The sequence below is a fragment of the Leptodactylus fuscus genome, chromosome 5 (assembly GCF_031893055.1).
Source record: "Leptodactylus fuscus isolate aLepFus1 chromosome 5, aLepFus1.hap2, whole genome shotgun sequence".
Taxonomy (NCBI): Eukaryota; Metazoa; Chordata; class Amphibia; order Anura; family Leptodactylidae; genus Leptodactylus; species Leptodactylus fuscus.
In genome coordinates this window covers 120,894,727-120,916,153 of record NC_134269.1, presented here as the reverse complement: position 1 = coordinate 120,916,153, position 21,427 = coordinate 120,894,727, and the positions used below count along the sequence as shown (strand labels likewise).

At 41.4% G+C, this 21,427-nt stretch overlaps 1 protein-coding gene across 1 annotated transcript; it reads right to left on the bottom strand.

Annotated features, from left to right (window-relative positions):
- Positions 1–2,035: 2,035 nt before the first annotated feature.
- On the bottom strand, positions 2,036–20,633 carry GTSE1 (G2 and S-phase expressed 1). Its single transcript, XM_075275866.1, has 11 exons — positions 20,618–20,633; positions 19,531–19,588; positions 18,782–19,442; positions 17,480–17,647; positions 12,199–12,340; positions 11,715–12,095; positions 11,544–11,616; positions 9,759–9,998; positions 8,087–8,264; positions 7,857–8,006; positions 2,036–2,125 (listed from the first exon to the last, which is right to left on the bottom strand). Exons 1-11 carry the CDS (start codon positions 20,631–20,633, stop codon positions 2,036–2,038), a joined length of 2,157 nt encoding a protein of 718 aa, XP_075131967.1.
- Positions 20,634–21,427: the final 794 nt, after the last annotated feature.

The following is a 21,427-nucleotide window of genomic DNA, read 5'->3' as shown; positions in this document are numbered from 1 at the left end:
CACGCTACCCATTGAACTCAATGGAAAGCTTTTTTACCTATTGCTTTCAATGTGATACGCGTGTATCAAATTGAAAGCAATAGGTAAAAAAGCCTCTCATTGATTTCAATGGGTAGCGCACATATGCCGGCACCCATATAAATCAATGGGATCTGTTTTATCGACGCTCATTCTGAACGAGTTTACGTTCAGAGTGAGCGGAGCGTTTACTGCGTGTGAAGGCTACCTTAGTGCGTGTGACACATTGAAATCAATGGGAGGCTTTTTAACCCATTTATTTCAATGTGTTACGTGTGCTAAACAGAACCCATTGAAGTCAAGGGGATTCTGTTTTGCAGCGCTGACTGACACGAGTTTGCATGTCAGAATCAAAGGCATGTTACATCATGTGAACGGACCCTTACATTCAGTGAGAGACAAGAAAAGCTCTCGCTACAGAAGCAGGGAAAGAGCGAAAAAAATACAGGTATTCACAGAAAGGAGTATTAAAGTATATTACAAAATGTATTAATGACAGATACTGTCAGAAAATCATAAATCCGAAGGTTTAGTTACATGAAGTATTTCTGCTGGATATTACATTGATGATCTAAGGCTTATGGTCAATGTATGATGGTTGGTAGAAAAAAGGTCATACATATCTGTCTAACATTCCCCTTAATACTATTTCTATAATAGATGGAAAAAATTTTTTTTTTATATAATAAGTCTTTAATTATACAACATTTACACAGAATCAAGTACTGATCATTTCTTTACATTCCATTCTTTTAACATGTACAACATACATAAAACATCTAAAAGGTACCTTATGTTCAGAGACATACTTTTAGAACAATTTTTTTCTTTTTTTTTTTTTCCCCATGTGTACTACAAGTCTATATTGACAGTCAGAGGACCTGGTGTATTTAGTAAATTCCAGAATTCCCTGTGAAGTTACATTTCTGGAGCATCAAGAGAGAGTGGTGTTATACTTCCTGGAAATGCATGAATAAATTGTCCACTGGGTTTGCACCGATTGGACCAAGTAGAACTGTCACAGCCCACTGACAAGGATTTTACATCAATTTCCAGGAAGATCTGCACAATGCAGCATGCTAGCACCAGAATGCTCCAGAAAGGTTACATTGCCCGTGACATTACCAATAACTAAAACAGACCCATCAGGAGTAGTGACAAGTCCACTGTAAGCTGGAGCCCCAGCAGCAAAAACTGCAGAATTTTACAGTCCCTGCTAAATGGATAGGATTCTAGCAAGTCCTATCCACACACTGCAGAAAAATACCTGCAGCGGAAATGCTGATTTCCAAAACAGTCGCGGTTTTGGAAATTGCAGCATGTCAATTATAACTACAGAAATGCTGGCGGTTTCCCTATAGTTATAACTAAAGCAGAGTACGCAGAGCAAAACTCTGCGGACTCTGAAAAGCACTATGGTTTTTCCCACAGTGCTTTTCAGTGCCCACTTCTTGGGGCCTTAGTCTTAAAGTGATTTATCAATACAATGTCAATGTAGCACAAGCTTAGATTGTTCTGAGTTAGAAGTATATTTACCATATCTGTATATTATTTTTTAATGCAACGGGTGATGCAGGAGAATCTTACAGATGCGTTTTGTATAAGGGACATCTAATGTCTGAGCCATGACAGTTTAAATACAAGTAGTTAGTAAAAGTTTACATTTACAACCAAAATGGGATCTTAAACTGCAGATTTAGCAGAGAAACTAAGTTTCTGCAAACTGTTTAAACTACAGCAGCATGGTATCTTAGCACAAAAGACCATAAAACCAATGAAAAAAAAAAACCTCAAAGACTTTTCATTGGTTTTGCTACTTTCTCTTATAAGATACCTTGCTGCGGCTCTTCAGATTAACTCTGCTACATCGGCATATGAAATCAGTAAATTGTCAGTTGCATTGTACTGGAGAAATAACTCGCAAATCCACGTCCTTATGGGCAATATCTCAGTTTACTCATTTTTGCACAAAGTATTTATGGACCAATCCAATAGTCTTCCGACAGAGATGACAGCTTTAGAACTTTAACAGAGGAGAATCATAGTCAATATTTTCTTTGTCCCCTGTAGGACTCAGCTTAATAAGTGGTGAGCTCAGATCAATCAGCTGGAAAGAGAAAAAAAGAAAAAGGTTATACAACATCTAGTCATGAAGAATCCTTTATAGCCCTTCAGTGATTCACGTTATAGGCCATAGGTTATAAGTAGGTGATCAATATTAAGTTTAACAAGGGTCCAACATCTGACATCCACACCACTTGGTAATTTCAAGAGGCTATGGCACTTGGAGACTAAAGCACAAATACTATGTGATGAAGACGCTCGTGTCCAATTCAGCCCCATTTATTTGAATGAGACAGAGCTGAAGCATGGCCACGTCCAGAATGTGGAAAATGGTCCATGTGTGGGAAGTATCTCCTGGACTGAAGTCTACCATGTGTGTAGGAGTCACTACATAATAGTCCATTATGATGCTGTGAGCTCCCGAACTGGCCAATTGCTACAGCAATGAACGGAAAGCAATATGACGCAGTGACTCCTATGCACACTGCCAAGCACAGCCCAGTCCACACATGGTCTGTTTTCCATAGATAGAACGAGGCATGTGATAGGGCCCTTAAACTTGCCATCACTGGTGTGAAAATGTATGATTACTCACACACACTTTGATCTGATAATGAAGTCCCTATAATCATACATTAAAAACAGGGTAAATCTTTTAGTGCTATTTGACAGTTAAGTCTATACATGGAGCCATTAAATTAGTTCAACAATCATATACGACTAATTATATGTCTCTATGACTAGTCAGGAACTTTATGAGAGTGGCAAGGTAACCATCTCAATAAATAGTATAAAGTTCTAATATATTTTGGATGCAACAAGGTGGTATCCATTAATTAATTATTGCAGAGAACCCATTCCCAGTCTAGTGCTGCTAACAACTGTATTGTATGCATCAGTCAGGGAAATCCTCCATGAGCTAAACATTACTCCTACAAATAGCGTCAATAAGTTTTATATACTTTAGAAGCAGCTTTTGTTTCCCTTCTGTGAAATCTTTGTTTTAACCCCTTCCCGCCGATGGCACTTTTTGACTTCCTGACCAAGCTCGATTTTTCAAAACTGACATGTGTCACTTTATGTGGCAATAACTTTGGAACGCTTTAACTTACCAAAGTGATTTTAAGATTGTTTTTTCGTAACACATTGTACTTCATGTTAGTGGTAAATTTTGGTTCATAGGTTTTGTGTTTAATTATAAAAAAATTGGAAATTTGGTGGAAATTTTGAAAAATATGCATTTTATAAAGTTTGAAATGATGTGCATTACATACAGATAGTCAGACCGCCAAAATTATATCATAAATCTCAGGTCCCAGATCTCTGCTTTATGTCGGCATCAAACTTTAGTCACCCTTTTAATTTTTACGGACATTATAAGATTTACAAGTGAAACAACAATATTCAAAATTTTCAAGAAATTTCCAAAACCCATTTTTTAAACAGCCTAATCCAGTTATGAAGGGGTTTTGAAAGACCCTTGTATTAAAGCCCCCCATAAATCACCCCATTTTCAAAACTGCACCCCTTATATAAGCCAAAACAACATATACTTAGTAATTTAACCCTATAAGTGCTTAACAAAATGGAGGTGAAATTTTCAAATTTGAATTTATTTTACTAATATTTTCGTTTAGCCCTAGAATTTGCACATTCACAAGGGGTTAAAGGAGAAAACGCATCCCACAATTTGTTAGGCAAGTTCTCCCGACTACCATAGTACCCCACTTGTGGGTGTAAACTAATATATGGACGCTCAGCGAGACGCAGAAGGGAAGGCGCGACAAAGAGCTTTTAGAGGGCAGAGCTTGCTGTGATCATTTTCAGGAACCATGTCGCATTTACAAAGCCCTTGAGGTGTCAAACAGTGGAAACCTCTAGAAAGTGACCCCATTTTGAAAACCGCACCCCTCAAAGAATTTATCAAGTGATGTAGTCAGCATTAATAACCCCAAAGTGAATATGTAAGCTGTGCGGAGTAAATTGGGTACACTAAATCCCATTCTATTTTCCCACTAGCTCCTATGACATGGACAGGGAAGAGGGGCATTCTGGGGGATCAGCGCTGCTGTATTATCTCTCATAAGCTCTAAATATGGGGGGTCCCCTGAAAACGCTCGCACCGCTTACACATTTCCTTCTAGTCTTCTAGTCGCAGCCACTTATGTCCTAATGATTTGGCGACTTTTGGGGTTTTTGTCTTCACATTGTACAAGCTAGATTTTTATTTTTATCTTCTGGCAATGTGGCCATATGAGGGCTTGGTGTTTGCGGTATTAGATGTACTTTTCAATGCCACCATTTTGGGGCCTGTAACTTATTGACTACATTTTATTAACTCTTTCTGGGTGGGATGTAAAAGGAAACATCAATTCTAGCATTGCTTTTTAGCATTTTTTTTTTCCCGTGCAGCGTACAGCATACAGTCCTATGAAAAAGTTTGGGCACCCCTATTAATCTTAATCATTTTTAGTTCTAAATATTTTGGTGTTTTCAACAGCCATTTCAGTTTGATATATCTAATAACTGATGGACACAGTAATATTTCAGGATTGAAATGAGGTTTATTGTACATCCTCCTTTTGCAAAGATAACAGCCTCTAGTCGCTTCCTGTAGCTTTTAATCAGTTCCTGGATCCTGGATAAAGGTATTTTGGACAAACAATTCAAGTTCAGTTAAGTTAGATGGTCGCCGAGCATGGACAGCCCGCTTCAAATCATCCCACAGATGTTCAATGATATTCAGGTCTGGGGACTGGGATGGCCATTCCAGAACATTGTAATTGTTCCTCTGCATGAATGCCTGAGGATTTGGAGCGGTGTTTTGGATCATTGTCTTGCTGAAATATCCATCCCCGGCGTAACTTCAACTTCGTCACTGAGTCTTGAACATTATTCTCAAGAATCTGCTGATACTGAGTGGAATCCATGCGACCCTCAACTTTAACAAGATTCCCGATGCCGGCATTGGCCACACAGCCCCAAAGCATGATGGAACCTCCACCAAATTTTACAGTGGGTAGCATGTGTTTTTCTTGGAATGCTGTTTCTTTTTGGACGCCATGCATAACGCCTTTTTTTATAACCAAACAACTCAATTTTTGTTTCCAAAATGAAGCTGCCTTGTCCAAATGTGCTTTTGCATACCTCAGGCAACTCTATTTGTGGCGTACGTGCAGAAACGGCTTCTTTCTCATCACTCTCCCATACAGCTTCTATTTGTGCAAAGTGCGCTGTATAGTTGACCGATGCACAGTGACACCATCTGCAGCAAGATGATGCTGCAGCTCTTTGGAGGTGGTCTGTGGATTGTCCTTGACTGTTCTCACCATTCTTCTTCTCTGCCTTTCTGATATTTTTCTTGGCCTGCCACTTCTGGGCTTAACAAGAACTGTCCCTGTGGTCTTCCATTTCCTTACTATGTTCCTCACAGTGGAAACTGACAGGTTAAATCTCTGAGACAACGTTTTGTATCCTTCCCCTGAACAACTATGTTGAACAATCTTTGTTTTCAGATCATTTGAGAGCGGGCTGTCCATGTTCGGCGACCATCAAACTTAACTGAACTTGAATTGTTTTGTAGAAAGAAATGGTCCAAAATACCTTCATCCAGGAACTGATTAAAAGCTACAGGAAGCGACTAGAGGCTGTTATCTTTGCAAAAGGAGGATGTACTAAATATTAATGTCACTTTTCTGTTGAGGTGCCCATATTTTTTGCACCGGTCAAATTTTGGTTTAATGCATATTGCGCATTTTCTGTTAGTACAATAAACCTCATTTCAATCCTGAAATATTACTGTGTCCATCAGTTATTAGATATATCAAACTGAAATGGCTGTTGCAAACACCAAAATATTTAGAACTAAAAATGATTAATAGGGGTGCCCATACTTTTTCATAGGACTGTAAGTAACATGTTACCTTTATTCTGCGGGTCGGTACGGTTACGGCGATACCTCATTTATATGATTTTTTAATGCGTTGCTATTTGTGCAGAATAGAATTCAATTCAGGGAAAAAAAATCTATTGTTTTTGCATCGCCATCTTCTGAAAGGCATAACGTTTTTATTTTTCGCTAGACAGAGCTGGTTGAGGGCTTATTTTTTGCGGGAACACCTTTTTATTGGTACCATTTTGGTTTTCATCTGACCATTTGATTACTTTTTATTGAACATTTTGTAAGAGAAAGGTGGTGAATAATCATTATTTTGTGCGGTTTTCTACGTTTTTTTTTTACGACATTCGCCGTTCGGGTTAAATAATGTTTTAATTTTATTGTTCAGGTTATTACGGACGCGGCGATACCAAATATGTAATGTTTTCTTCTATTTTTCTTTATTTTACATAAAACATTTTATATGGGGAAAAAGGGATTTTTGGGGCTTTATTTATTTATAATTTATTTTAAACTTATTTAAACTTTTTTATTTTGACTTTTTTTTTTTTTCACTTTTTTTTTCTGTCCCCATGGGGGATTGAAGCAGTGATCGGCTGATCACTGCTTCAATAAAGATACGCTGCAATACACGTGTTACACGTGTATTGCAGAGTATAGGAAGCTGTCAGCCTGTGTAGACGCACAGGCTGACAGCTTCATTTATGGCAGGATCGGCCAGGCGCGAGGACGGGGTAAGTGAAGGGGCAGACCCGGGGTCACTGATCAGACCCCGGGCTGCCCCCTACGAACACCGGCACCCCCCGAAACCGGCGCAGGGGGTGCCGATCGGCACCATATGACACTGTAACCCCGGAGGTGCCGGTGGTCATGTTGATCACCGGCATCTCAGGGGTTAACACCCGCGATCGGACCCGGTTCCGACCGCGGGTGTTACGGGGCATTGTCAGCCGTATATTAAGGCTGACACCCGCTGTGCATGGTGCGCACACAGTTTCTGTGTGCGCACCATGCATCCGCAGTAATAGTACGGCGGTTTGCGGGAAGCCCTTCCCTGCAGCGCCGTACTATTACGGCGAATGTCGGGAAGGGGTTAAAGAGGACCTTTCACCATTTTGCCCACAGGCAGTTCTATATACTGCCGGAAAGCTGACAGTGCGCTGAATTCAGCGCACTGTCTGCTTTCCCGATCTGTGCCCTGGGTTAAGAGCTATCGGTCCCGGTACCATAGCTCTTTACAGTCAGAAGGGCGTTCCTGACAGTGTCAGGAACGTCTTTCTCCACATCAGTGCCTATCGCGCTGTACTGTGTGAGCGGGGAGGAACACCCCCCTCCCCTCATGATAATACTCCTCTATGGACAAGCACTGTGAGCAGAGGGAGGGGGCGTTCCAGTAGTTTATAGAACTGCCTGTGCCCAAACCCATGAAGGGTCCTCTTTAAGGCTATTCCGACATTGTACCTAGGAAATAAAAAAAAAAAAAAAAAAAAAAAAAAAAATTGTCTGAGTGATAGGATCCCTTTAATAAAATAGAGAATGAAGCATTTTTATTTGATATGTTACGGTGTTTCTCAAATGTACTATTTTTTCGTGAAAAGTTGTTAACTGGAGTTCTTTGGCTATTGGACTAATGTTAGAAGTGTATTAACTATGTAACTAGATGCCACATTGTTTAGCACAATATGATTTATTATAGCCATTATTTTCCAGCAGGAGCCATAAAGGAATTTCCTGAGCAGATCAAAGTAGTTACTAGTGCCAACAAAGCAGGGAAATTACATTTAACTCATGAAATGAAGTCTTTCTACCCACAGCATTTCCATTTAAAGGAACTGGAAAGTAATCTGGAGCCAACAAACTGACTAAGCAATCTTACCTGTCCAATATTGGCTGGCTTGAGAGGTACAAGTCTCTTGTTAAATTCTGGGGTGTTGGAAAGGTCAATAAGAGGTTGGCTCTCAGTGTCAGATGATGGCTTTCTCACTTTCATATTTGCTTTGTCCACCTCAATGTCAATCAACAAAACCTACATAAATAAATACATACATTTAACCAAAATGCAGGAATGGACAAAAATCATACATATATAAGTGTTGAAAATGTTACCTCTGATGGTTTTTCATTTACGGTCTGTTTCTCCTCACTTGGTGCCACAATTTCAGGTTTGCTTTCTGGAGAAAAGTTTAAGGAGCAGCAGATTGTAGAAGCAGCAGCATGGTCTTCCTCAATAGGAGAGCATGGACTTTTAGCAACTTCAGTCTTCTCCAGTTCAGATTCTGCAGACCTAGAAACAAGTTTTATCTTGTATATCTTTATATGGTAGTAAGTAAAAACATGTCAGCTGCTGAAGTACAGTATAAAGTGTGATATTATTTATTTATTTATTTTTGTCAGGGTCTGGGGTTGCTAGGTGGGGTGGCATAGACACAAAAGTCCAGTTTCTTTAGTCCAAAACAAAGGTAGAATTTATTTTCAGTCTAAAAGGTAGTGCAGCAACAAAAGGAAACAATACAAAAATAAATCCCTGCCCGGCTAGGCTCTAACTAAACATAGAATAGGTTACCTCACCTAAAATAACAGAAATCCAAAAGCCAGTAGAATCATTCAGGACACAACTCCAAAAATATGACCTCTCTGTTTGCTCTCCAGCCAAGCTCTGCCCCCAGTCTGCTGCTGGAGCTGGCTTCTTAAGCCTCCCTTGATGAGCAGGCTCTCTGCAGCTGAGTCACTGCCGAAACATCCCCAAAGTGTGGACTGGAGGGGGGGTGGAATGACAGGTCCCACTACCAACCTACCTGCCATTCCTAAAAATCCAGCCCAATACTGAGCATTTACCAAAATGCTCAGCAGACAAAAGTTGTCTTCTGAGAACAAACATTCCTTCTGGAGTTTTCTCATCTCACCCACCTTAGTAGTCTGGGTAAGATGTACACCCCCATTGCATGCAAATATCAAGCAGCAGGTTCTAAACCCTCAACCATATGGTACCATATCCCATCTACACTGCACAGAGTCTTCACATCCACCTCTTCAAGGTGCCCCTTCATTGGATCCGCAATGTGGAGGAAATCCAGGGCATGCCTTTGGAATACGTACAAGTCCTTCATTTAAGCTTGGATGACATGGATCCTTTTCCAAAGCGTGCAGGACTCTAGAGATCTTGTTAGCTGAGCTGTACTCTATGAACTTTGCCACCAACGGCAGGGCCACTGGACCCCCCCCTTCACACACACACACACACACACACACACTTTGCTTGTTCTCTGTGCAACACCCCCTTCCAACCAACTAACTTCTTGCTTCTACATCTACCTCTCATGGAGTATTAATATGAGTGAGCGTCTCACACCTTGTCATGCTGATTGTTCTTGCCCTCCATTTGGTTTGTTTGCCAGCTTGCGATTGTTTGGGCATCGCTTTTCTAGTGTTTATATTTTTTTTCCTCACTTTTAAACAATATAAAGGATTTTTTTAAACCTGGTGCTTTACAAGTGGGTGGGAATGTGGAAAGCGTTGCACCTGTCTTGGCACATATCTCCCCACTGTTGGAAAGGCAGATCTTATAGCTCGAGTCATCGCTAGGCTGTGATGAATTCAGTGCATTGCCTGCTTTCTAGTGGTATGCAATACCACACATCTGATGACATGAAAGGTCTTTAATGACTGGTTCTGCCCTATTAATAACTGCCTTTTCAAACTTTTATATATTAGAATAAAAAAAAAAAATATATAGAAAACAAAGAATAGATTTAGATATATAGAAATTTTATCCATTTACCCAGCAGAAAACTTTATCACAGATCTGGTGGATGCTTGGACATCTGTTACCGGTCTCAAAGAAGAAATGGGCCTTGGGATAGTTCTTGGTGTTACAAGTCCAGATGTTCTGCGGCTGACAGGTGTTGGCAGGGAAGACACCTGTTTTGAGTTCGGAGTAGCAGATATACTCCTAAATGCTATATTAGAATTGGTTGCGATTCCTTTTGTTGCTCCCAATGGAGTGCTTTGAGCAATGCCACTAGAGAAAGTAAAAAATAAAAGTTTATTTCTACTGGCTGGTTTAGGGCGGGTTCACACCTGTGCCCGTCTCCACTTTGAGGGTTTCTGTCTTCTGCCCGAGAAAGTGGACAGGAGACGGAAAACTGGCAGTCAGTTTTCAAACTCTTTCAAGTGAATGGGATTGCAAAGTGACCGCCCGTGAGTGTTGAGTCTCTCTGTGGCGAAACAGTTTTTTTTTTTTTTTTTTTAACTGGACACAAATTCCTGCATGTTTGACTGTGTCCAGCTTAAAAAACATCTGGGCAGAAGACGGAAACTGACAGGATTGGCTAAAGCGGACACAGGCGCAGGTGTATATATCTGCATGAGCAAGAATACAGTGGGTGTACACCAGGGGTAGGGAACCTTCGGCTCTCCAGCTGCTGTGAAACTACAACTCCCATCATGCTCCATTCACTTCCATGGGAGTTCCAAGAACAGCAGAGACAGTATGCATGCTGGGAGTTGTAGTCTTGCAACAGGTGGAGAGCCGTACGTTCCCTACCCCTGGTGTACACCATTGATGGCCCAATAGTGCTGAAAAACATAGCTGTCAAAAAGGCACTCAACTTATAACTTATTTCTATGTTATCTGGATAGATGGGAACCCCAGAAGTAGAACACCAATAGTATCCAAAATTACTAGCATTTTTTTTTTTAATTAAAAAAATAATAATAATAATCCCATAAAGTCTCTATGATGCCATCTATCAGTTTTAACAGATTTGCTCTTGTACCCCTCTTTCCCAGACTGGTAGCAAACATCAATTATACGGATTTCTTAATTTTGTATTGTTATAAGATTATGTAATGTATTGCCATTTGGTTTCATATTTTTGTATTCCATATATTTTAATCAGTTTATTAAGATTTGTGGTTAGTCTCAAGAACTGGGTGTCTTAAAATTTTTTGGGAGTTTTCCACCTGTGCACTCAACAGTTCAATTAATAGAGTGGCTCTTTTGTTATTAGATGGGAAATCTCCTTTAGGCTAAGGCCCCACGGGAACGCATTGCGGTTCTTTCCGCTGCGCTTTTAAAGAGAAGGTTCGCAGAGTTTTGCTCTGCGGACTCTCTTAACATTATATCTACGGGAAAGCCGCTGGTGTTTCCGTAGATAATTGACATGCTGCGATTTGCAAAGCCGCAACGGCTTTGCAAATTGCAGCATGTCCGTGCTGCGATCTTTGCCGCAAAGTGGGGATGAGATTCACATGAATCCCATCCACTTTGCATGCACTGTACAACGCTGCGATTTTTCCCGCAGCATCTCTGCTGCGGGCAAATCGCGGCGTTTCCGGTCCGTGGGGCCCCAGCCTTAAAGTTTTATTGCAGCTTTTAGGTGTGGAACAGTCTATTTTTGGGGCCCTCATACCTTGAATGTTGCACAGCCTCATACATTTGTAAATTATGGCAGTCATATATGTTCTAATTTTCTTGAGAAAGCTCTGAACTGATATATTCACAATAATCCAATTTTAAATTGTTAATGCGTGCATTTTGTCTTACATCTCAGCCTCATATTACCTTCCGATTTCACCACAAGACAGTAACCGTGTTGGTTTAATAGACTTTCCTATAGCCCGATCAGGTGACAATCCTACATAAAAATATGCATTCAAGATTATTGATCAAGAGACTTAAAGAAAAACAAAAAAATAATGCATCTCAGACATGAGATTATAAGGAAGTCCTTACCTTCCTGCTTTTGTGGAAGCTTTAGTCTATTTGTTGGGGTAGGCATTACCCTTGCCTGAGGTTTGGCAATTGTTCCTTTTACAGCACTTTCAGTTTTAGTTGGTGGAGGCAATCTTTGCAAATTAGGTGCAGATGTTTGTCTATGAATCTTGCCAGATGGAGTATGTTGTTGGGTAATAGACACTGAAGCAGGTTTATTACCAAAAGGTTTTGCTTCTGTACCTGGCTTTAGATTACTTCTAGATAAGTCAGTGGGGTTTTTCAGAGATGATCCCAAGCCACCAATAGGGCGGACAAGTGCAAGGCGGTTTGTGTTTGGCTTTAGTCGTGAACTGGTGACTAACGTGTTCACTGAGGTGTTGATAGATGAATTGAGCTTAGCTGAAAAGCAAAAGAATCATATCTAAATTCTTAGCAAACCCAGAGAGCACTGTGCAACAAACATGACTGGCACTTCCAATACACATTGTGAAATGCTACTTACCAGTAACTGCAGGTGGAGAGAAGGACAGGCTGGAGTTAAGACTAGCATTCATGCTAGAATGGGAGGATGAGGAGGAGGAGGTGTTCCTTCTTACACCCACTGTTGTTGATGGTGTTTTGAACTGTGCTTTGCTTAATCCAAGCTGGAAGAATAAAAATGGCAGGTCCATGATGTGGTAATATACAAAGCTAGTTATAACACCACTCCTACTTGAATAAAATCAGAGAAAAGGTAGAAAGGACCAAATAAATGTAAAAAATGGACTTAACATAATATAAATAAAAAAAAACAGTGTATAAATATCACATTAAAAAAAAAAAACAACTCACCGGGTAAGGACAAATTAGGTGCTACAATAGCACAAGAGGGATAACTATACAAGTGTATCGCCATATCAACGTACTGTCCTCTCAAACAAAACATAGTGAGTGTAATGTTCCCACAAAGCAAGATAAATGGCAGCAACCACAGTGGAGAAGATAAATGCACAAAAACTGCTGGGGATATACAAATGGCCAACACCATGTAGCATTGGTGGTATAATGTGACTGCATCCGATGCCAGCTAGCTAATATGCGAACCACGCGTATGTATGTATGTATGTATGTATGTATGTATGTATGTATGTATGTATGTATGTATATATATATATATATATATATATATATACATACACACACACACACACACACACACACACACAGTCCTATGAAAAAGTTTGGGCACCCCTATTAATCTTAATCATTTTTAGTTCTAAATATTTTGGTGTTTGCAGCAGCTATTTCAGTTTGATATATCTAATAACTGATGGACACAGTAATATTTCAGGATTGAAATGAGGTTTATTGTACTAACAGAAAATGCGCAATATGCATTAAACCAAAATTTGACCGGTGCAAAAATATGGGCACCTCAACAGAAAAGTGACATTAATATTTAGTACATCCTCCTTTTGCAAAGATAACAGCCTCTAGTTGCTTCCTGTAGCTTTTAATCAGTTCCTGGATCCTGGATGAAGGTATTTTGGACCATTTCTTTCTACAAAACAATTCAAGTTCAGTTAAGTTTGATGGTCGCCGAACATGGACAGCCCGCTCTCAAATGATCTGAAAACAAAGATTGTTCAACATAGTTGTTCAGGGGAAGGATACAAAAAGTTGTCGTCTCAGAGATTTAACCTGTCAGTTTCCACTGTGAGGAACATAGTAAGGAAATGGAAGACCACAGGGACAGTTCTTGTTAAGCCCAGAAGTGGCAGGCCAAGAAAAATATCAGAAAGGCAGAGAAGAAGAATGGTGAGAACAGTCAAGGACAATCCACAGACCACCTCCAAAGAGCTGCAGCATCATCTTGCTGCAGATGGTGTCACTGTGCATCGGTCAACTATACAGCGCACTTTGCACAAGGAGAAGCTGTATGGGAGAGTGATGAGAAAGAAGCCGTTTTTGCACGTACGCCACAAATAGAGTTGCCTGAGGTATGCAAAAGCACATTTGGAGAAGCCAACTTCATTTTGGAAACAAAGATTGAGTTGTTTGGTTATAAAAAAAGGCGTTATGCATGGCGTCCAAAAAGAAACAGCATTCCAAGAAAAACACTTGCTACCCACTGTAAAATTTGGTGGAGGTTCCATCATGCTTTGGGGCTGTGTGGCCAATGCCGGCACCGGGAATCTTGTTAAAGTTGAGGGTCGCATGGATTCCACTCAGTATCAGCAGATTCTTGAGAATAATGTTCAAGACTCAGTGACGAAGTTGAAGTTACGCCGGGGATGGATATTTCAGCAAGACAATGATCCAAAACACCGCTCCAAATCCTCAGGCATTCATGCAGAGGAACAATTACAATGTTCTGGAATGGCCATCCCAGTCCCCAGACCTGAATATCATTGAACATCTGTGGGATGATTTGAAGCGGGCTGTCCATGCTCGGCGACCATCTAACTTAACTGAACTTGAATTGTTTGTCCAAAATACCTTCATCCAGGATCCAGGAACTGATTAAAAGCTACAGGAAGCGACTAGAGGCTGTTATCTTTGCAAAAGGAGGATCTACTAAATATTAATGTCACTTTTCTGTTGAGGTGCCCATACTTTTGCACCGGTCAAATTTTGGTTTAATGCATATTGCACATTTTCTGTTAGTACAATAAACCTCATTTCAATCCTGAAATATTACTGTGTCCATCAGTTATTAGATATATCAAACTGAAATGGCTGTTGCAAATACCAAAATATTTAGAACTAAAAATGATTAAGATTAATAGGGGTGCCCAAACTTTTTCATAGGACTAATATATATATATATATATATATATATATATATATATATATATATATATATATCTATCTCAATCACACCTTTCCCAGCTGACACAGAATTGCCCAATCACCAGGTGACACACATGGCCTGGGCTGCTCCCCAGAGCATCCGCTTCACTCAAGCCACATCCACAAGTTGTTGTCTTGATCGCTTGCAAGTGGCTACGACCAAGAATGCGAGACTTTTCTAAGGCCAGAAAATCAGCTATGATTTCCTTAGAGTGTCTCGGATAGCTTTTGATACATGTAGTGTGCCACCGCTTGATAATCCAGCTACAATAAGAAAGTCATAACTGGGTTCCTGGCAAATTCCAGACCATAAAAAGTTTCTGCGTTTGTGGTCGTATCTATTGGCAACCAAATCAAGACAACAGACTGTCACCACTAAGATAATTAAGTGTAATCTGATTTTATTAAACTTTTCTATTAAAGGTACATAGCACAATAAAGAGGGCTTTATGCCCATAGAATGACAGTAAGACCCAAATACAGCCATTAAGCATAACATAACCAAGTCAAAATAAATGCTAAAAGCATGTCAAACAAAGAACATAAACCAGAGAGAGGTGGGAAAAGACCAAAGAGCACAAAACACAAACGAAACACGAGGCGAGCGGGAAGACGAGACAGACAGGACACAAGGGGAAAAGGGAGGGCTGCAAAGAAGCAGGGCCCAGGGGAGCCAGGGCCGAGCAGTGGACAAAATGAAGGCTCAGCCAAACAAGGCAGAGATCTCAGGGGACTCCTGAAACACAACCCACGGCCGCCAGAGGGCTTCAAACTTGGACGGATCAGGACAGTCCGCCGCGACCAGGCCCTCCATTCTCCTGATAAGGTGGAATTCCTAAAGCCACTCCAGCAGGGAAGGAGCTGCAGAGCTACACCAGTGCCGAGAGATAACAGTCCTGGCAGCTGTGAGGAAGTGGCGCAGAAGGTCTCTTTCCACCACGGAGAGCTTGTCTGGTATGAGGGAAAGAAGAGCACCCACAAACCTTCACATAAGGAGAACACAGACCCAGAATGGCTGGATCTCCCCCACACTCTCACCAAATATGGAAGAAGGAACCCAAGGCAAAACCACAGCGCCAACAGAGATCCGAAACTGCGGGGTAAAACTTATGAAGGAGGGTCAGACAATGGTAGCAGGGGGTCAAGATCTTGAAATTCATCTCCTGTGCGCTACAAGGCAGCGGCAGTTTGCGAAACAGGAGAAAGCAGCGGGCCTAATCAGCAGCAGATAGAGAAACACCCAAGTCTGTGTCCCAGGACCGAGTGGGGGGGGGGGGGGGGGGACAGCGGCAGCCATCAGGAGAAGGTCATACAGAAATGAGTGGGTGTAGGGTGAAGTCTCAGGCTGCATAAGGGCAATTTCCAGGGCAGTTGGGGGGGGGTTAGTAGAGAGGAGGGACTGGAGGGAGAACCTACACCAGAAAGCTACCGGCTGGTGATACTCTACACCAAGAGGATTAGTGAAACTCTTTAAAACTCTGAAGAATTTTTCACTACTTATGTTTGCAAAACTTTTTATCTACAAATATAGATATGATTATGCTCATGGGAATACCCCTTTATGGAGCCCTCCTCCTCCTGCTTATTCACCGCCTCCATAGTCTGCGGTTTCTATTGAAATCACGCTCATGCGCAGTAGCGCTCCCTCAGGCTCGCTACTGCGCACGCTCCAGCACCATTTTCCCATAGAGAACATTGTGAGCTGGAGCATGCGCAGTAGCATGCCGGAGGGAGCGCTACTGCGCACGCGCGTGATTTCAATAGAAGCCACCGACGATGGAGGCAGTGAATAAGCAGGAGGAGGCGTGATTGGAGGCACAAGGAAGAGCAGTGGGCATCCAGGAGTTATGACGCTAAGGGGTGCACGGAATGCCCACTGTGCATGATCGAGCTTATTTGCATATTGACTTCCACGGTAATTAACAAAAAGGGGGTGGAGGTGGGGGTGTCTTTTTACAAACTATTAGCAGCACCTAAATAGCCTTTTCAAAAGCTATTCAGGCATATCTTTAGCTCATAACCCGTAAATCTGGATCTGGTGATAGAGCCCCTTTAAATATTGTAGTGCACATTTTTGGTAACTAACATTTTAATTCACAGCCCTTATGAGGTGACCGAGCCCAGGAAGTGGCATATAACATTAATTAGCATTTGTTATATTAACCTAACCAACCCTTTTTCAGTGCTGAGACTATCCAACTAATAAGGGAACAGGACTGGCTACAGATGGTTGCTACAACAGCCCTGATGCTATATTTTCAGCTGAGGAGTGCCAGATAAAGTGGTGACATTCACCCAGATGCTGCATTATGTTACAGCATCTACGAGTGTCACGTGATACACTAAATAGTGGTATTATTGGCTGCTAACTTGGGAAGGGGCATAGGTATGTTTGGATAGAGGGATATAAATTTGCCCTTGCATAGCAGCTTATGGCATAACACTCAAGCAAGAACTACCACCCTGTTAAGTCTATTGTCCAATTTTATAAACTTTTATTCAACAAAGCTAAAAGATTGTGGTTTTAAGGGCTAGAAAATTCATTGTTTACTGTGGACATTGCTCACTGTGACACTGAAAAGGATCCCTTTTTGTTTTAAGAAAGGCTACTCAAGCTGGTACTTCTGCCTTGTCCTGTAAGGATATGTAATGGCAGTTACACGTCACCTGAACAAGTCACAGGTTTGTCAAGGTTTTGCATAGACAATGCCCTGGCACCAGTTGCAGACACTGGAATTCTGTTTTTCTTTTCTTCTACATTTGTAAGACATACTACCACTGTATTCACTATAAATCTCATTAAATAAAATAGTTACAAATGTGAGGATTTTTTCCCTTTTAAATGAAGCATGGATTCCATATGCAATTCTGCCCTGAGATTTGAGTAGCACAGTTATTAAAAAAAATAAAATTTATAAGTGCAAAACAAAAGTTCTAGGACGAGCATTTACCTTATTTGGCACAGGTAGGGTCCTTTTGCTTGGTCCCACAATGCTGGTATTGAAGGAAGAATCACTGACATCAGATGCAATACTGGATTTATCAGATAGCAAGTCTTCAGTGGAGCCCATACTGCTCAGATTTTTCTTTCTAGCAGGACTAGTCTTAACTGCTTTGGGCTGAGAAAAAAAGAAATACAAAAATCACATATTCAATAAAAACATGGCTGAAATTTTGACAGAAAGTTCCTGTTTCACTGCTTGTGCAGAGGATAGTATACTTCGCCATGACTAACCACACAGGTCCTACAGATCCTGTTTGCACATCCCCACCATCACCGTGTTTATAGTCAATGGACTGACCAAGCCTGATGAATATGCCAAACACTCGGCTATCTTAGAACTCTCTCAAGTCAGCCACACACACTATTTCTCAGATGAATTAGCCCACTGGTCATTTTCAGCTTGAGAACAGCATGCAGATGCTGTATACATTTTTGTTTGCAGCTGGTGACAGACTTTATGATAAAAACCAAACACAGCCGTTTTCAGCTGTCATTCAATAATACCAGTATTAGGCAAGATTGCTCACTTTTGGGTAACAATTAGCCAAGTTATGCAGACTCTCTAGCCTCCACTGTTCCCAAATAACAAGCACAGTTTTGTTGTCCAATGTGCTATTTAAGCTCTGTAGTGTGAAAAGGGCAGTGTCAGACAGGGAGAAGTGATGCAGCACTCACAACCTTTACCTGGCTCCTGCCCGACACTGCCCTCTTAACAGTACAGAGTCAGTCACCTAAACTAATAGCACTGATGAGGGCTAGAGGAAGAGAAAGCAGGGGATGGGGGAGGACTTAATTACCCTTCCCCCTCCCCAAACTAAAAATATCAGAAACAAGAAAAGCTGACGCTCTGTTCACATCTGCCCTTGCCACTGTAAGCAGATTCCGTTCCCCTCTCTAAATTAAACATGTGGAGAGAAAAGTGCTGCAAGAAGTGTTTTTCTCTCTGTATTTTCCACCCTTTTTGAGCAGAAACCACACAGACCCCCATTATAGTCTATGCGGTCCGTGGAATTCCTAAGATAACCGCTTTTTTTTATGCGGATTAGGTTTCCACTTGGAGGGTCCCCAAGCAGACCCCCAGAATGGAAACCCCATTAGTAGATGTGAACCAAGCTTAGTTTCTACTAGATGGGGCTTCAGCCTGAATGTTTAACATTAGAAGGTCTCTAAGATCTTTGCAATTTGACAGCAAATCAGAAGTCATGAGGTTCTACAAAGAAATCAAGAAAACAGTCATTGTGATGGATACCTTCTCCACAGCTAACCGGTTGTTTTTTGTAAGTACAGCAGGTGCCTTCATAGGTTGTAGTTTGCTTACAGATTTACCACTGGTTGCTGACAGACCACCACTTTTTACTTGAGGAGCTTTAGTTTTCTGTGCAAGTGGGGACGATGAGTGACTTTTCACCAGTTTTGGTACCTTGAGGGGACTAGAGAGATTCTGTGATTCGGGGCCACATAAGCTTTCAGTTTTTTTGTTAGGGGCAAGTCTCTGCTGAACGGAGGGGGGAAGCTGGTGGAAAGGGCTATCCTGTATGCAATAGGTCTCTCTCTTAATGGCAACTGGAGTTTTAGTGACTTCATTAAATGAATCAAAGAGATTTAGTTTAGACTTTGACTCCTGAACAAATGTCTCCACAGATGGGTTTGGTACAGTCTGTGCAGGTTCCTCTTTCTTCTGGTCGTCATTAGCAAAACATTCCAGTTGTAGGGCAAGTAAATGTGCTTCTTTAAAGATTTCTACAAATTTATCACCACTCAGGGGACTCCAGGCCAACCGGTCAGTGGTTAGAGGAGAGACGCTTTCCTCAGAACTCGGACTCTTTAAAACAGCTGTAATACATTTCTCTTTATGTCCCACTGGCCCGATGAACACTTCATCATCACAGTCTTCATTGTCCTCTTTCGCACTATTGGAAAAACAAACCAATATCACTACAGTCCATAATCTAGATCAGAGAAATAATTAAAAAAAAGTGTGTGTGGGGAGGGGGTTACCTTGTAGGAGACAGAGATATATCAAAATCAAATTTTTCATCAGTCAAAAGGGTAAAACCTAAAAAAAAGATCATAAAACATTAAATACAAACTGAAACATTTTAGATTTAAAAAAAGAGTTGTCCAAGATTTTTTTTTTTTTTTTTTTATGTGGTCTGACAGAGGGTAGGGGGACTATAGGCAGTATAAAAAAAAAAAAAAAAAAAAAAGAGTGTAGTTATACATGAGTCCCCCTGCGAACTTCCGGTTGACGCATGCGCAATGGAAGGGCGGCAAGAAAACTTCCGGTTCCTTAGTGAATTAACCAGGGCTGGGTATGTACTTCAGGGTATGGTCCTCGGGTTACAACGAGCCTGCTGCAGAACCTCATTTTCTGAATGCTATACAGTGTATAGCATTCGGCAAATGAAGGCTGATTGTGTAGCAGGCTCGTCCTTGCTACGAGCAGGTAAGTATGCTGTTACCAGTTGAGTTTTTTTCATTGAAATGAATAGACCAGCGTTGATTGGCCAGTGATTTGGCCAATCAACGCTGGTTCAGCCAGAAGCTCGTCTGAGGAGGCGGAGTCTAACATCGGACTATTCATTCCAATGAGAAAAACTCTTGCCTGCCCGTAGCAAGGACGTGCCTGCTGCAGAATCAGTGTTCATTTGCCGAATGCTATACATATATATAGCATTCGGCAAATGAATATATATACTGTATAGCATTCAGCAAATGAGGTTCTGCAGCAGGCTCGTCGTAACCACGAAACAGTATGCCTATACCCCTGCTAGACATGGCAAACTCTCAAAACCGGAAAGAGATCTTCGACCGGAAATAGGAAGGGCGGGACATAATCCTTTGTTGTTGTTGTCAAAGGGGGACTCATGTATAGGGAGTAGGCCAAGAGGCAGAAGAGGAGCAGGGTGACATCTTGACAGAACAGAAGGGCAGAACTTGAGACAGTGGTCACATGGTACTTCTCAACAGTATATGCATGAGCACCTGAAACAGGATAAGGAAAGACACTGCGTAAACTATTTAGGGGATGGTCTAGCAGACAATAAAAGATTTTTTTTTTTAAATGAAATATCTTCCTTCTTACCATTACCGGCATCCATTATGGAAGACTTCCCGATATATACCACCTAGACAAATAATAATACAGCATGAAATACACCAATAATAAAAATACATCTGTATTGTTTCTATACTCAAAAGGAGTCGGTCAACAAAATCCAGCTGATCGTTTAGGGTCACCGGAATCAGTCAGCGGGGATAGACATATGCTGGATTCTGTTGACAGACTCCCTTTAAGGTTATGTTCATACAGTTTTTGCACACTGAAAAAATCTGCATCAGGGATTATGAAACTGGGATTTTTTTTTTTTTTTTTAACTCAAGCACACTATATGGTCTTAGTAGTCACAAGGACCTGTGCCGGAACAAGTCCCAGGGTGCAGATAGACCGGCCCACAGTAGGGCACACCAGACAATAGGAGTTCTCTCCAGTTTGGAGGTAAAATGTCAGGATTCCCTATGAAAATAAACTGCGGTTTACTACAGGACACCAACTACAGTCACACGCATGTGGAAACTACAACTTGCAGTAAAGTTCGTCTGACTTACTAACACTTATTTAGCTATAGAATACAAGCAGTCTGCAACCAGCTCACAAGTCAGTCACCAGCTTCTGCTGCAGTCTAAGGCCAGCAGGGCTTCATTGATGGCGACAGCCATGTCGCAGCGACTTTAAGCCACCTCTCACACTGACAGTCGTTACATACGGCACTATCCATTCTAGCCCGACGTGATCTGTACACTACATAACCCCGCACCTGTAAACCTGAGCGCTCAGCATGGAAGGTCAGCAGCGAACAGAGCTCAGCTCGAGGCTGCCAGACACCGGAACCGG

What these genes read in the sequence shown, in the direction of transcription:
- GTSE1 (XM_075275866.1), bottom strand. An exon ending in CCCTACCTGTGCCAAATAAG is followed by an intron (nt 12,341 to 17,479) that starts GTAAATGCTCGT and finishes TTATTCTTCCAG; the next exon opens with CTTGGATTAAGCAAAGCACA. An exon ending in TCTTGTGGTGAAATCGGAAG is followed by an intron (nt 9,999 to 11,543) that starts GTAATATGAGGC and finishes TACTTTCTCTAG; the next exon opens with TGGCATTGCTCAAAGCACTC.